The 16,818-nt window shown below is 47.2% G+C and overlaps 1 protein-coding gene across 4 annotated transcripts in view; it reads left to right on the top strand.

Annotated features, from left to right (window-relative positions):
- Positions 1–16,818, top strand: part of CBFB (core-binding factor subunit beta) — a 165,434-nt gene that overhangs the window by 104,425 nt on the left and 44,191 nt on the right. For 2 of the 4 annotated variants that reach the window (XM_069215936.1, XM_069215937.1), the window contains exon 5: positions 11,222–11,350. In XM_069215936.1, the coding sequence (XP_069072037.1) occupies positions 11,222–11,347 (126 nt within the window). In that variant the 3' untranslated portion in view covers positions 11,348–11,350. The remainder of the gene's footprint in view (positions 1–11,221; positions 11,351–16,818) is intronic. The other 2 variants (XM_069215935.1, XM_069215938.1) reach the window with 1 other exon arrangement.

The following is a 16,818-nucleotide window of genomic DNA, read 5'->3' on the forward strand; positions in this document are numbered from 1 at the left end:
GTCTGCTCCCGCAAAGGGTCACCGATATGACCAAGGGGATGAACTCCAGGAAGGCAATGCTCCGCCCATCCCACTTCCAGCCCGGAGGCCACTCCTCTGTGCACGATCTACCATGCCAGTATATGTTGAAGCCTGCCCCTCCTGCTGAATAAGAGAATATCTGTGCATCCCTTTCATAATCTGGCCACATCGTCAGAGCTCCCCCATTAAAGCCACCCAAAAACAAACACCACATCCGTAGCTCATCTTTAACCCCTGCTGTCAGTTTCACATGATGATGTGGTAACCGTCTCCCTGCCAAGGTCAACCCCAGGCGCCTGTAAAAAGGCCTCCCTGCTCTCACAACCCTGCATGCGAAATTCAGATGGCTCAACAAGACTTGTATTTCCTTCACTTAAGCCTCATCTCTTGCCTTCTTTTCATCCAAAAGCCTTGTCATCACCACTTTTTTCTTCTCCCGTAGATGAGCCTCCATCGCCACTGAGTCAATTTCGATTCCCAGAAATGTCAATGAAGTACTGGGACTGACCTGCTTTTCTGGTGCCAAGGGCACCCCTAGTTCTCCCATGATGTCCTGAAAGCTTACCAACAACATTTGGCACTGCTGTGAATCAGGTTTGACAACTATGAAGAAGTTGTCCAGGTACTGTGTAATATGTTTATGCCCCGACTGGGTTGAAAACACCCATTGCAAAAACATAGTAAAGCATTCAAAAAGTGCACAGGAGATGGAATAGCCCATCGGCAAAGCCTTGCCCACATTGCAGCAGCCTTCAAACAGTATACTGAGGAGCTCGAAGTCATCAGGTTGTACCAGCAACAAACAGAAAGCCAACTTAATGTTGCTCATTGCCATGAGGGCCCCCTGTCTGACCTCCTCCACTAAGGAGAGTGCCACATCCACAAATGCATTTGACACCAATACCTGCTCCTCAGGACTTAAATTGTTCACCAAATTTCCTTCTGGTCATGATAAATGCTGAATCAATCTGCATTGCCCTTGTTCCTTCTTTGGCACTACACCGATACGGAGCATAATCAAGTTCTGCATCGGCCAATCCAAAAAGGGCCTTCCTTGCGACCTTTCTGTATTTCCCTATGTAGCTTGTCCCGTACCACCTGTTCGTATGACTCTGCTAATTTTAAGTTATCAGCCCATCATCGCCTCTTGGGGCCTGTATATCCCAGCCCGAAGCCCAAAGTGAAGCCATCCTGTAAGATAGCCGCCTCTTCTGCCCTATCAAATTGGGCGAGCCAGAAATGCAGCCTATCCAGGTTAACTGGAGTGGGAGCTCTTCCCACCAGGGCACTGGGAACTCCTACTACCCTGGGCATAATTAGAGGTGTGGAACTGTGGCCCCCCTGCACCACCCTGTTGTGGTTGCCACTGCCCACCGTTCCCCCAATGTAGTCCCCCTTCCGTAGCAGTTGACGAGTGCATGTCTACCTGTACACTTGGAGCATTCAGGCTAAAACATACATACTCTGTAGTACAGAGGCCTTTGTTGAAGTCCAGTATGCCCCAATCTGGTTGGTCCCACTTCCCTGTCCACTACTCTGTCCTTTGGTCATGGCACCCACCTCACCTCGGATGGGGACGGTCTCATAAGTGACGATATTCAACCGGTAGCCAGCAGGCCTTAAATATAATCTTGACAAAATTTGCATGCCCCATATTGTGTTGCCACAGGTCTGTATCAATTTTGCACCACTGCACCTCTGGGTCCACTGCCATCTGCGCCCGGAACGCCTCGTCATTCTGTACCCAGACGTAGCCCCTTTAATTTAGCTGGGCCTTCCTGTTCATGTATTTAAAGAGGGCTACAGCTCTCTCTGGATAATTCTAGCAGTAGATGCTAGCAAATATCAGAAAGGCCAGTGTCCAATTTTTTTATGTGACCGGCACACACAGTCTTATTGCCAGCTCAAAATCTTCCTTTTTTTAGCCTTCTTTTGCTCTTAGCTCCCGATGGAGGAGCTTTAACATTTCAATATACTCCCCCTTCCAAGTTTTTCCCTTGGTCGCTAACATAAGGTGAGCCCCAAGAAGCTTAGATGTCCCCATGTAGGGGAGCTTCTTAATTTTCAGTTCCTTGCTGTCCAGCACTTTTGACTTTGCTGCTGTTTCCCCAACTTGAACCCCGTCCTTCGGTTGCCCAACCGCTGGTCTTTCTTTCATCTGCTGTTCAACGTACCCCATCCCTGTCATCCTTTCAGCCCCTGGTGGACCACGTCGTCAGTCCCAACCCCTGTGTCAGCTACATACACACCTTTGCTAAGGTAGGCATCCACGTCTGCCAAAGCTCCATCGCTTCGACCACCACATCATACCAGTGTGACTGCCATGCACAAGCTTACCTGCGGTCAAGGTTGGTGGCCGCTCCTGACTCCGCCACCTTGCCAATTATACATGCTCGGGTGTGCCCAAGTGGCTGCTAGGCCTCCCTGCTGCACGTGATCCCTGTAACACACGAGAAACATCTTCATGAGTTAGCCCCCCAACCCCTGCCCTTCTTCCCCTTCGCACCAGGAGGCCCCTTCATCCTGTGTGTCACTCTCATCCCGCAACTCACCCTCTTTCAAACTCTCCTCATCGTAATCAAACGCTGTTTGCTCCTCCCTTTCATACTCTGCTGCCCACGACGGCCTGCTTGCCCTTCTTGGTATCCATATACCTCTGTGTTTTTGTCTTTGGTGGCCATCAGGGGCGCTACGGACTGTAAAGTGCCCTCTCACCCACTCTGCCATTAGACAAGGGTCTGTCCAATATTCTGGGATGTTGAAGGTCACCCCAAATCTTCCCTCCCTCTGTATCTTCGGTCCCACGCTGGTCTTTGCCACAGTCGCCATATGAGCCTCCTCCACTATAATCCAGCTGGCGCCCATAGCCCTGCCTTCACTTTTTCTCTGGCCCGCCGAGTTGCTCATAGCTCTCCCAAGTCCACTACACCACCTGTTGCTGACACCTTTAAAATAGAAATTAGGCTCGGTGTGCTGGACAAAACCCTAACCGCTCCAGGCTCTCAAGACCTTGCCATGATCCCCTGCCCACAGAAGCTTCCTCGAACGTGGGTGACCCCTTAAACTTTTTGCCCGGAGGGAGGGGAGCCCCCCTTATCCCTCCATCCCCACCTGATGTTCTACCCAGGACCCTATTATATCCTTCCCTTCACTACACAACTGTCTTCCATACACTTTTTTAGGGGCCTATACTGGAACCCCACGTTTCCCATGGTGTCCTTCTCCTCCATGCCCTCCTCCTCCTCTCACTAGGGGGCTCCTCCGGTTCTTCTTCATCACTCCACTCTGAGTGATGCCACTAACCCTGAGGCTGGGCCAAACGCTCCTTCTGCATCATCTGCTGTCTGGCCTTGGCCCCTCACCCCCTTCTCTTGACGTGCTGCCTGTTGCCTTACTTCTGTTATCCCCTGCAACCCACCCTACACTCCAGCTGGGGCCCTCTCCAGCCACTCCATGAGATCCATAAACCCTCCCTCCAACCCACTACCCCTTACCATCCTCATTGATTCACATCTGCCATTTGTTCAGAGTCCATTATAATCGTTTCTCTGGGCTTATGTCGCACACCCCTTGACCTCCCTCCACCCCTCCATACTCTCTATGGTTTCCTGCTTTGGCCGTGGCAGCTTCTCTCCCACCCGACGCACCTCCTCTCCCCTTCCCTTTCATAGCAGCCACGCAAGTGTTAAACACAGACCAACCCCCTTCCCTCCTTTGTGCAACCGTTGCAGGCCGTGTAACTGCCTCACGCTTGACTCTGCTTTTTATAGAAGTCGCGTTAATGCGGCGCACCTTGCAGGCTGCCTGCCCTTCACCACTAACCAGTGAAGTGGCACGGGTGCCTTGGGGCCTACCACGCCCTCCCGCCCTGGGGCTGCTCGCTGAGTACAGGAGCAGCCCCGTCCACTTACCTGGCCTCCTGTGAGCCCCCCTGGATGAGGTGGCAAACAAGCTAATATCATTGCTGCTACTCTGACAGCAGCTCTGTGCACGGGCCGCACCTCTTGCAGTGCGCCTGCGGCCAGTAAATCCAGCCTGCCTGCTTCCTCCAATAACTGTATGGCCTGACGAACTTTGTCGGACCTGAACATTATAGCAGTAAGTAAATAGAGAACTGCATTGGACCATATATTAACCACTCTGGACAGCTATGCAAAGGCCAACAAAGCCAAAAGACTGCTATCAGCCATACCAATTATACTAACACTAGGAAACATTATCAAACCCAATCTGAGGCCAGCCACTGTGTCACTTCGACAAAATGGTGGCTGGGGGAACAAAATGTCAGATGTTATAACTGGGTACCTCCTTCATAGCCCATAAAGCCAAAAGGAACCCAAACAGTCACAGACTGCTCCTACTCCCCAATAAGCCTGGGGGGAAACCTCCCGGTGTCAGCTGCCCCCTAAAACGCCCATTAGAACAATGACCTAATTTTTAAAATAAGAAACATTTGTGACCCACCTAACTTTAATGAACATGAGGCAGACAATTTTTTAATGTAACTAAAGCATCATATGGTAGTGCACTGTCATTGACAGACAGTACATTTTCCGTTGAAATAGACGGTACATTTGCACAGACATACATACCATTTTACTGATAAAACTATACTGTACACAAATGATAATGTGCAGCAACCATGTTTGAGTCAATATTTATCATTTGTGTATCACCAATTAAAGTGTCTTGATTTGTTTTGATCCTATTAAAATATTTGTTCCATCACACTTCATAATTACAAAAAGAATGTGCTTCATGTATGACTTCTGAATGTGTGCTGTTCATTCACAGGTATTTACATTTTATTGTGTTACAAAAAGATAACATCCTACTGCCTTTCCTTTCACACTCCATGTACCCCAGCAAGATTGTCACATAATTCACTTTACTATTTTTTCTCTGACTATAGAGTGAAAGGAGTTTGGAAACACCAATGTCTGTGTTTAAAAATAAGCAGCTGTTTATCAGAAAAATAGCCTGCCATCCAAATATCAGCTCCGACTACCACAGTTTAGGAAACACTGTGTTATTCCATCACGTGTACACAAAAAAAGCTTTAGAAAGTGTCCCATTATAGCTTTACATGTGTTGGCCTTTTTACTTTGTTTTCATGGTTCTCCCTCTCCTTGTTCACGATCCCTCACAAAAGCGTGAGAAAAATGTGCAATTTAAATATTACCCACCTTTAGATGAGTAATACCAAAGTCGAAAATCTGAGCAAAAATAAAATCAAAGGAGATTCAGTGAGAACGTGTGTAGCCTCCCTCACGACATAGGCCCACCATGACTGCTGTATATTTGTATAAAGCTGGCAAGCGTGGCCACACAGACAGCTGCAGCAGCCTGTAACGTGGCCCAGGCTCATGGCCAGGAGTCAAATCCACTAGATGTAGAAGAAGGCATTCAATTCACTTTAAATATGTAAGATGTATTGATCCAGGCATTCTTTTCTTCTTAAAGCTCAGGTCAGGGGCTAGTCAATGTGAATTTGCCCATCCTGCAAGGATGAGAATCGAGAGCTATAACGAGGGTAGAACAATGCATGTGACTGCAGCTGAGTCCAGGATAGGTCCAGATCGATGCTTGAATTTTAGGTTAGCCAGGTTAAACAAATTTAAATGTAGCGAATGTAAATGGAAATTATTTAAGTATTCATTGGTTGTACTGGCGAGATAACATAGACCTATTTTGACATGCATAGTATAGTTGAAAGATGGTTCGCATTTTAGTGCATCCTACCTGGTAGCAAGTCGAGGCCTTCTCCCTCACTTCCGCCCGGAGGTCAATCTGTGACGAATCTGTGACTGGCATATGGTACCATATGGTACCACGCACTGGCGCTCTCTTGCGTCGTTTCGATTGTACCCTAAGGCAGCAGGACTGCCGCCTCGGGCAAAAAGAGCAATTTTGTGCTCCAAGAGCCTTCTGATGTTTTAGCTCAAATAAAAAATTAAACAGCTTAAATCCCTTGTTACCGGAAATGCTAGGCCTTGGAAGTAGCTGAGCTGCAGCGTGTTCTAGGCTCAAGGTTATGATATGATAAATTTGACTTGTAATGTGATGATACATGCCGGGATTACATAACACAGGTTACATTTGTTTCATTGGTCACGATGCGTAGAAATAAAGCTGCCAAGCTTTTCCTCTCCGTGTTTCCGAGAATTCTAATGGTCATTATGACTTACGTTGCCACGCACGTCTGTCAGTTACTTTCACTAACTGGGATAATTCAGACTGAAACCGTTTCCAACAGCAGAACAGGAGAAATGCCAAACGTAGACTTACGTCTCTCTGTGGACTGGGCCTTTATTAGTTTTTACTTCTAGGTCCAAAGTAGTGGCCTGGAGACTGAAGGTTCGAGCAGGCTGTAAGCTGGAATTGACCAGCTGCAGTGTCATCTTAAAGATTTCTGGGGCTTCGGGCAAGATATATTTTCGGGCCCATTTTTCAGAACAACTTGGAATTTTATTACCCAATTTCTACTATTTCAGGCCTTCAAGATACCAAATAATATTGAGTAGCATGTTAAACTGTCAGAAACGGAGTGCCACAAAAATAGTCAAAATGCATCTTGTTGGGGGCCAAATTCCTTAAAATGCTTCAGGGTGAAGAGAGCGAGAGTCTAAGGAAGAGACCGGTACGCAAGTGAAGAGATTGGAATAGATATATAGAGGTCACATAGTGAGACAAATCACTTTCCCTTGGAGGATGGCTGTCCTTGGCAATTACCACATTTTCCAATGCCATAAAACGTGTCTCATCTGCACACACATCCCCTGTCACGAGTCTCTGCCCTCACCAAAAGAGTGTTTCCTCATCACTGCCATGAACGACCATAAGGTGCTTATTTGTCTAAGTTTAGTGCAATTAATCTCAATTATGCAAATCAGTACATCACTATAGGAGCAGGCAACAGCACTTGGGCAGTCCAGCCCAGTGGCTCGTTTCTTTCCATCACAAGCCCATCCCTCTTGAAAATGCACCCGTATTCTTTCTTACACCTGTGACAGTGGTGAGTCCACTTCCCCCCAGGTCATTATGGATACTGTTTCCAGTCTTGGACCTTTGAGTGAAAACCTAATGCATTCTGGGCTTTATAGTGTTGCTTTACTTCCACTGAAATAATTAGACAGCCACACCAGATATCAGTGATATGTAAGGGAAAGGTACAGGACTGGAGTGAGGTGGTCACCCAACCCCTGTCCCTTCCTGAAACAGTGCTCGTTCTCCTTGCCCTGAACTATTCCTGATGCTTTGCACCAGTTTCCTCTTCACCACCAACAGTTGTGTTTATGTTGTTCCTCTGCCCATGATTACCTCCTCTGTTATGGGAGGGTACTTTACTTTACCACCCCACTGAATTCTAAGTCACCGAAAAGGTACCACTATTCTAAAGCTGCTGCCGGGTTGAGCTATACAAATGGGTTGAAAAAACAGGATGCAGAAAATCCAGCTTCCATTGTAGGAACTTTCAGCATAGAGGTAAACTTTGGTTGAGTTCTTTTTGTGTTGAAATTAATTCACAGCACATGCACTGTAGCATTAAACCCCCCAAATTGTTTAGGAAGGCTCTAGAAATAGTTTGTGCTCTGTTCTTCCTCTGTTCCCTTTTTGTTGCACTGCTTACCTTAGGGCACGGGTTATAGTTACTTAACTCTAACAGGTGAATTTCTATGATTTTGTATGTTTAAAATGTGAGCCTAACTATAACGTCCCTCTAACCTTTGTTTATTTAAGTGAATTTCTATGTTTTTTAAATTCTACTTCCTAACTATAACGTCCCTGTAACCTTTGTTTTTTTCAGTGAATATATATGTGCACCATACCAGTGTTCCAACTGTAAAGAACACAACGTGTGGTGAATTACTCCATGATTTATTCAGCTGCCACCCAATGCGTTTTGGGGATCATTCCCCTTGTTCACGGGTTAAGTTTGACAACCATTTTGTAAACATGAATTTAAAGAGACAGTGCATTACAAAATTAGAAAACAACAATGGACATTCTACATTAGATACTGAGAACTGGTTCCCGTTGGCAGTTGCCATCTTTGACTGTCCTACTCACGTTGATATACCATTTCCTTCCATCTAAAACCAGTGTAAATATTTACACCACCTTAGAGGTAGAGGAGCTAACACCCCCTCCATCAGGAATGTGCACTGCCCTGGCAGTGAGCTTCAAAGGGCTACCTCCCTTGAAACTCAATCCCCAGGCCTGCTGCTAGCAGCAGATGGCCTCCCCCTTTGCAAACCCCCACTTCTAGAGTGAGCAAAGGCGGAAAACCACACAAAGGGTAGGAGGAGGGGTCTCACTGAGCATGCACCACACCTAGGGGCTTGCAGGTGAAGTGGACCCTCCATTTCATTTTCCTCCATGTTGGATGGCAGGAAAATAGGCAACTAGGTTTAGGGTAGTGACACTTCCCACAGGAAGTGGTCACTGTAGTGGGTGTAGCCAACCAAGGGTAAGTGTCCCATTGGGCACTACCAGGTTCCTCCTAAAATGCCCACTAAATTAAGTATTTAGTGGGCTTCCCTATATCAAGAAACTAGATTTGAAAGGGCAAAGAAGACCAGCACCAAAGAAGATCCAAAGCAAGAGAACTGTGAACCTGATGCTCAAGAAAAGGCGCCAAGCTGTGCCTGCTGCACCCTGGACCCGAAAATTGCAGATGCAGAGGAACTGGACACTGTACTGATCCCAAGAAACCCAGGTGACCTCCAGGCCTCACAAATTGCCCCAGATCTCCCTTCTGAGTGGAGGTACCACTCTACAAACCAACAAAGACCAACAAGCCAGTGAGGGTCACTTCACTGACCAGCCGATATCTCCGTAACCGGATGTCACAGCTGGACCCAACGACACGCCAACGACAGCCCAGATGAGACCTGCAAGTGTTCCAACTTTGGCGGCACAGCGCCCTCCTGTGGCCGAGTTGTGCCAATACCCCAGGTACTGCCCAGTGCACATCAGACACCACCAAAAACAGCTCACCCAGAGATACAACTGGACCAGGAGGAAGCCCCAGTCGAGGGACTTCAGTGACACCCCAGACCTTCCACCAGAGCGCCCTTGTCATCCTGCAAGGCCCCCGGAAGAAGACTTACCTCCAGCTCCAAAGGGTTCCACTGCACACAGCACTCAAGACCTCCAACTCGCCCTGCATCTAGCCGCCCTGAGTCCTGCATCGTGGAATCTGCTGTGTACCCCCGGGTCCCTAACCCCTTGTGACCTCGACAGCCCAAGGGGACCCCAAGGCACCATCTGTAAATCTGCAAACTAGTTACTTTTCCAGGTGGCCCCTCCAAGTGGCCCGGTGCCTGTTCCAAGAGACCTTCTAGCTCTGCTCCTGCCGGAACCAGGAGCCGCCCGAGGCTCTCCAGCTGGCACAGTGTGCCCACTGGCTGCTTCGACCATCCTGCAAAAGAAGAGACTGGTAACCCAAATGAACGATTTTTAATGTATTTTTAAAAGTGACTGCCTATAGATTCCTATGGTGCGTAATTACGCACAGAAAGACTAACTTTATTAAAACTTTGAAAAGTCATATCAAGAAGTACTTAACGTATCTTAAAGATCTTGGTCTTAAAGTTAATATAAAAGTCTAAAGCAGTGGTTCCTAACCTGTGGTCCGGGGACCCCTGGTGGTCCGGGGAGCCTCCTCCGGGGGTCCACGACTGCTAAGAAAATGAAATATTATTAACAGATGAGGTCCCCAGCTTTCAGTAACAACTTAGTGGGGGGGGGGGTCCCTGGATTTCATTAATGATTCAGTGGGGGTCCCCAGGTTCCAGTAATGATAAAATGGGGTTCCACAGAAGACAAAAGGTTGGGAACCACTGGTCTAAAGTATTTTTTTTTTTTTATAAATTCTGGTCTTGAGTTATTCATTTGTGGTGCATGATTGGATTTGTGAGTACAACAAATGCTTAGCACATCTCCTGGATTAGCCTAACTGCTCGACCGGCTACCCTAAAAATTGGGGCATTAGGTGGTCTAATTTTTACCTCTGGAAACCAATGTGTGGTTGCCTGGACCCCTGCACAGTGTGCCTAATTGTGTACACTACATAGAGGACCATCCTCCTACCCTGACACACAAACATAAGAAATAATCCTTCTGATTCAAACGATTTACTTAACCCGGATTTCAAGCCTGATTCGGACATGAGCAACAACAGCCCAGCGACAGAGCTTTCTTTTATTACTATCATCTCAGGGTCCATTTTCTCTTGCAACAGCTTGTACCAGTATAAAGTAATGAAAGTTGCTCTCATTACTCTCAGACACGCTTATCCTGAGTAAACATATGTACAGTGTCTCCCTCACTTCGTGTAACATGAGCCCTTCACCCTACCAGCTCCTCACAAAAAAGCCCTCATGATTATTAAGGTGGCTCAGTGAGTCAAACGCTCGTGCCTGAGCCCGGTATCAGACATGGATACTGGCAGGGCCAGTTAACTCAATCATCCTATTAAGTTCGATAAATTGAGTACATTTAAATTGAGTAATTGTAAAAGACCAATTTTTTTACAGCCCAACAAACTGACAAAACGTTATCATTAAATGGTATATAAAAAATAAACTGCTAGTTTTATTACAATATAATAAAATAAAAAAAGATCGTTCAGCTGTGAAAGCTGGTGGGTCTGATAGACTTCATGACATTAAGAACGACCTAGCAACTGACATCATTTGGTGACAAAATTATTTTCTGTCAGGAAAATCAGTTTTTACTATTCTCATTTGTGGTTAAGAATAGCCTTTGTGGTTAAGATAAAGGTTCGACTGCACATTGGATGACATTGCTGGACAACCATTAATACCGAGGGAGTAAGTATTGTTTTCATTTTTGTTGTCTGGAGTGGACAATATAAATTCTGGTTAGTGTGGCCATAAGCTCCAGGCTAGGATCAGTGCGGCTTACCAAGGGCCAGATGTAGCAAAGGTTTTTACCCATTCTGTGTCTATGGGAAAAAGTGTTCGTGCATATGGCACCAAATGTCTTATTCAGCCGCACTGGCAAAAAAGTGTACGCCGTCCCTGGAAGTCGAGAAAAATATGTGGCCTGGTGTATAAAGTGCATGCGTGGTAAACGTCTACTTGCCCTGCGCCCCCTTCAATAAACGCACGGGCGTTCTGCCATGTAAGTGTGCGGTGGCCGCCTCACTGGTCTCTCTCTTGTGTTTTTCTAGCACGAGGACGCTCTGGCCCAGCAGGCCTTCGAAGATGCTCGCAGAAGAACCCGCGAGTTCGAGGACCGTGACCGGTCTCATCGAGAGGAAATGGAGGTGAGGGTTTTACGGCCACTCTGCCAGTAACTGGTTAGTACCTTCCTGTAAATTCTCTTTTGTTTCCAGTGGTTGCCGTTCATGTAACTGTGCTCTCGGTCTCTGCCTCTCTCTCGTAATGGTGATTGTTTGCTACCGTTCAAACTGTTGTTTTAAATATTTGCTAACTTCCATTTAACAAAAAAAATCACACACTGATTTGGCACATTGATGTCTTTTCGCTTCTGCTCATCGAGACTGTAACACAATAGGGGAAGACATGTATTAATAATTCTGGAAACCTAGCTCTCTTCTTGGAAGTTTGATGGTAATTTGCCTTTCAACTGAAGATGACAGAGAAATTTGTTTAGTGGTTGAATTTTTTCATTGTACACTATGAAGGTGCTGACATATGTTTCGCTCGGTCCCACAGTGTTCCTGAGTAATAGCAGAAAGATGCCCGATTTGTAGTATTGCCATGGAGCGTGAGTCTGCAGATTCAATCACTGGTGTGTTATCCTCCATTGCCAGAGTTGCCTTCTTGTAAAAAACATACTATCTTCAGGCAGTCGGTGGCCCATAAAAAGAGTTGGAGGTCTCTGGCTAATTTCCAGTTAGATCCAGGCCCATTCCCTTCTATCACCAGTCCCAGCACGACGAGCGGCAGCGATTGCCGTGGATGTTGGTAGGCCCAGCGAAAAGGCCAAAATTGAGAGGATGAAGGATGGACTGATGTTTCTTCCAAGGTACACCGACTCATGTACGCAGCCTCTCGTGAAAGACTTGCAAAGGCCAGTTCAGTTTGTAGTCAGCACCCCTAAAGAGGCCTCTCTGCAAGGCTCCGGGTACCTCCGTGGCCGCTGGGGATAGCTTCTGCAAAGTAGTTCCTGTAACCAGGGCCGGCTTCAGGGCGGTGCGGTCGCACCGGCTGCCCACCTGAATTTCAGGGTGCTGACCTCAGGGGGCTCTGTGTTTAGCAGTAACTTAGAAACTCGCGATTTATAAGCATCTGCTGAAAAGTTCCTTGTGCGTCCGGCCTTCAGGAAGCAATTAAAATGTAAAGATTTCTCTTGTGATTAATGCTCCTGCTAAGGAGAGAAATGGGAGTTTTATCTAGGCAGCTTTGACTCGCCATCAAATAGTGCAGAGGTTAATGTGGCTGCAAATAACAGAACTATATTTTATGTGGATAGCTGAGTGGATTTATAAAGTCAGCCTTTACAAGTGCTTTAAAACAAATGAATGTATGTGAATGAAAGTTGGGCTATGGAAAGATGAGGGGCACATTCACCAGGTAGTAGTGAGGGAATCCGAGGAGGTGGTCATGGGGTTGGGCGCAAAAAAAGACTGTCAAAGCAGTCGCCACCAGCACTAAAGCCGGCCCTGCATATAACAAACAGGTGGGTGCATAAACCTTCCCGCTGCGCCCCTCCCTTCCTCGCAGCTTTCAGTTTTATGGTGTTTTTGGTTATTCATCGCCAAGCTACTCGCTCTGTTTATTTGTTATTACAGGCAGTGCTTTAAATGGGCCGGTACTCTCTGGTACTGAGTACCGGCACTTTTTTATTTTGAGAGGGAGAGTACCGGCATATCTCAAGAAACAAGCAGGTACTCTGGTGCAGAGTACCTGCACTTCTATTTTTCCATTTAAAGCACTGATTACAGGCGTGTTCAAGTGGTAATAAGCAGCGAGATGGGACCCCAGGCTTCTCTGCCCTTACCCTGGCATTGACCTGGTCATCACCTTGGGCGACTCGCGGCTCCAGTTGTGCATTAATCCGCCTTTTGTTCCAGTGTCTGAATGTACGTTCTGCCTCCGAACTATTCTCCCAAGCCCCTGTGAACAAAAGGCGCTCTGTAAGCCGACCCAGACAAAGTATTTTTACTAGTGTTAAAAAGCCCCGCGCGCAATTTCACATGACTGGCCTGAGGGGAAGTGCTGAACTGGGCGCGTTCCATGCTAATAGGGGAGCGAGTCCCCAGCTCGTCAGTTTTAATCCTGAAAGGGATAGTGTGTGAGCGTGTCACCTCTCAGAACCTCTTCACGTTGTACCTGTGAAGGAAGCAAAACGGCAGCCCAGAATGACCACCAGAAAGTGGGTTTCGGCTTTGTCCTGAGAGCAGGAAGGTTGCGCAAGAGCACGCACTCAACAGCCACGTGGCGAGATATCCTGCTTGGCTAATGGGGTTTGTGTGGCGTGCATTCCCTGTGTGAGTTTTTAAAACCCGGCATCCATTAAAATAGACCAGTAGGCATTGTTGTAAGTCTGTCATTCTAGAGGGTCCGTATGTTTGTCAGGGACTCCCTATGATCTAAGGTGGCTACTGCATGGACACGCTTTTCATGAATGGATGCCCACAAACTGAGCCAGGCCAGCATAGGGATGTTGGGTGCTCTAGGTGAGGTGACATTTTGCTTCTGGAACGCTTTCCATCCGCTAAGAAAAAAATATTCAGGTATTTTATGGCAATTTTGCACCACCACTAGGTGGCGCCATAAGGCTGCTCCCTTAACCCGTTTTAAGGGCTCGGGCCAGACCACACAAGACAAGACTTTCCCCAGTGCTTAATTTTAAAATAATTACATAAATATAGGCAGTGGGTGCAAAGATTTTATTGTCTTAATTCTATCACGCTTCTTTCACACCAAGCACCTGCACAAACCAAGCACGGCTCCCAGTCTATCTCTGACTCAGAGTTCTGACCAGCCGCAAACATTGCATCTAGGTGTACAGAACACATAGAAGGTGGTGAAGTGTGAGTGTTCCCCCAAAAAACAACAGCACATTTCTTGAAATTCTTGATTTTTCTGGATGCTTGCTACAAACAGGGTTTGCCCCGTGCCTCGCCTCTAAGCCCCCCTCCAAAGCCCCAGCCCAGTCGAGGCAAACTGGCATCGCACTCTCTTTCTGTTGTGGTCCCCTGTGATTCCCACCCTGTCCTCTTTTTAAACCCAGGGCCACCCCCGCCTTCTGTCCCTAAAATATGGCCTCTACCTAGCTTTTCCCTTGCCGCCCCCCCCCCCCCGACTGCCCCCCCCCCTTTGTTTCTGCCACCAAATCTTTGTCCATTTCTTTTTATTGCCCACCTCCCGATTCTCTCTTTCGATTTCTCCTTTTCTCTTAATTTCTTGCTCTCTCTCACTCACACGCGCGAGTTCTCTCTCACACACATGCTCGCTCGTACACACACATCTCTCTCTCGCGCTCTCTCTCGATGTCCCTTTTGATCGACGTTTTGTTGTGGCTTTGAAGCTCGGTTTACAGTTGGAAATTTGAAGCAAGTCTAGTTTTTACACCTTTGGCTCATCTCTCCAGTGGTTTGAAAGGGCCCGCCCATTTGTGTGTCTATTAACCACCTGCTCAGCGAAGGGGTAATTCAGTAAAACTTGCCTGAATGTCTGTGAGAAACCCCCCCCCTCCCCAGCCACCAGCTTGCTCTGAGGTGAAAGCCTTCCTGTCCAACTGCAATATGACTGAAGCCCTTGCTTGTGCGTTTGGTTCGGTGAGGCCTTAAATCCCCCCCTCTGCTGGGGTCCACAGTGCTGAGTGTGCACGTGTGCACTGGGGCCAGAAGCAGACTCCCCTCACCCCTCGACTTTCTTTCTGCTTGCATGGTAAAATACAAACATATAATTGGGATAATGACTGTCATGCGTCTGTAATGCATAAATCTCCGCAGAGCTCGGCGGATCATGTTACCCAGTAAAGGCTGTCGGAGGCGGCTGCTTGCCAGGGCCTTCCAGTAAAATGCAGCTCAGCTAGAGCAGGCGGCATGTTATGAAACTGGTGTTGTGTGAGGAGAAAAGCCAGATTTATATCCATTCTAAAACCATCAGAAACAGCTCACTATTTTTCATTCAGAGTGGCTTTTTTCCCCAAGATAATTTGAAGTTCTGCTGCCTGTGGAGGGCACTTAGCTTTTTTAGACATATGCTTTGGTGCTTTGGAATTGTTTCCAACCAGTTAGTTTTTTCCTGGTTTATCAGTTTGTGTGTGTGTGGGGGGGGGGGGGGGAGGGGGGATGGGGTGAGGAGGTAACCAAGTAGGTTTAAGTTACAGGTCTTTATTTTAAGATTTTTTGTTTGTTACCTAAGCAGTCCCCGGGCCAAGCGGAGCACGGAAGGCAATGTTCACGTTGACCCAAAAGTCCGGGTGAGCCTAGGTAGATAACCACACACATGCATAGAAAGGGCACACACACGTGCACAATATATGGCACCTCTGCGTGCAGAAAAAAGCTGGAAAGGGGCCTAATTGCACGTGGCACCATGGAAGCCCACAGTGGGAAGTGGCTGTCTGTTGGTGATAAAAGTGGCGTGATGCACAAACTACGAAAAAAGCATTTGCAAAGGCAATAGGTCTCCTGTGCGAAAGCTATTGGCTTTGCAAATGTCTTTAAGCCATGTTGTACAGCAGCGTGGCTGTGCAGCATGGCTAAAAGTAAAGTTAGGAAAAAAGCGCAATTACGCAGCCAGTGCTGGCTGCATCATTGTGCCGTTTTTAGGGTTGAGCCTGCGTTGCATGCGCATCGCAGCGAGACGCTTTTGTATTTAGAAAAGGGCTCGGAGCCCTGTCAACTTCACGTCAGTGTTTTTTATTGGTTCGTGGGCTTGCCTAATAAAATCTGTTTGCTTTCATTAGTCGAAGGCACGCATACGTCATGCCTTTTCCGGTGGCTAGCCCTCCTCGAGCGCAGCGACCAAGAACAGAAAACATGCAAGGCTCGCTGTTTTCCATCGGGCTCGTGGACTTCTTTTTCTCTAATTTAGGAGCGCGATCTCGCTTGGCAGAAGTCGAGCGCTTTACATAGTTAATTTCACTTTTTCGGGTTATGTACATAAATGCACTTTTGCCCGATAGGTGAAAAGTCGGGTTAAGAGTTTACAACGCGATCAGCTCTAACATGAGCAAACGCGAGACCCGTTGCATTTGAAATGCTTGTTTCTTATGGCACAGGGGTGGGACAAAACAGACATAAAGGGATGGGAAGTGGAATTTGAAGCACAGACAACAGAGGTTTGGTGGGGGGGGAATTTGCAACAACGGACAGTGGGGAAGGGATAAAATAAAAGAGGTGGAATTTGCAACACGAACACCTGCGGTGGGAGGGGGTAAAAGCAAGATGGACAACATGGAGTTGAAGAGGATAAAAGCAACACAGACAATGGGATATGGGGGTAAAAGCAAGATGGACAACAGAGGCGGGAGGGGGTAAAAGCAACAGGACAATGGGAGCAATCAACAATGAACAACCAATGATGCGGGAATAGGAAAAAAAGTATCACAATCTAAACACAAGAAGCAGCAAAAGGACGCTAATCAAAGATAATCAATCTGTACTTGCTCCATGCTCCTGAGTAAGGAAGGGGAAGTGAAGCTGGCAGGTGCTGCCCAATTAGGAGGCAGGAAATAAGAGTGACAATAAATCCAACAAATACTAACCAGGGGTTGGGCTCTGAGCCACTTTTTGTATACAATATCTCCTGTAAGTGAACGCTCATGCAGCCCATGCACTATCAC

Source organism: Pleurodeles waltl, chromosome 12 (assembly GCF_031143425.1).
Source record: "Pleurodeles waltl isolate 20211129_DDA chromosome 12, aPleWal1.hap1.20221129, whole genome shotgun sequence".
Classification (NCBI taxonomy): domain Eukaryota; kingdom Metazoa; phylum Chordata; class Amphibia; order Caudata; family Salamandridae; genus Pleurodeles; species Pleurodeles waltl.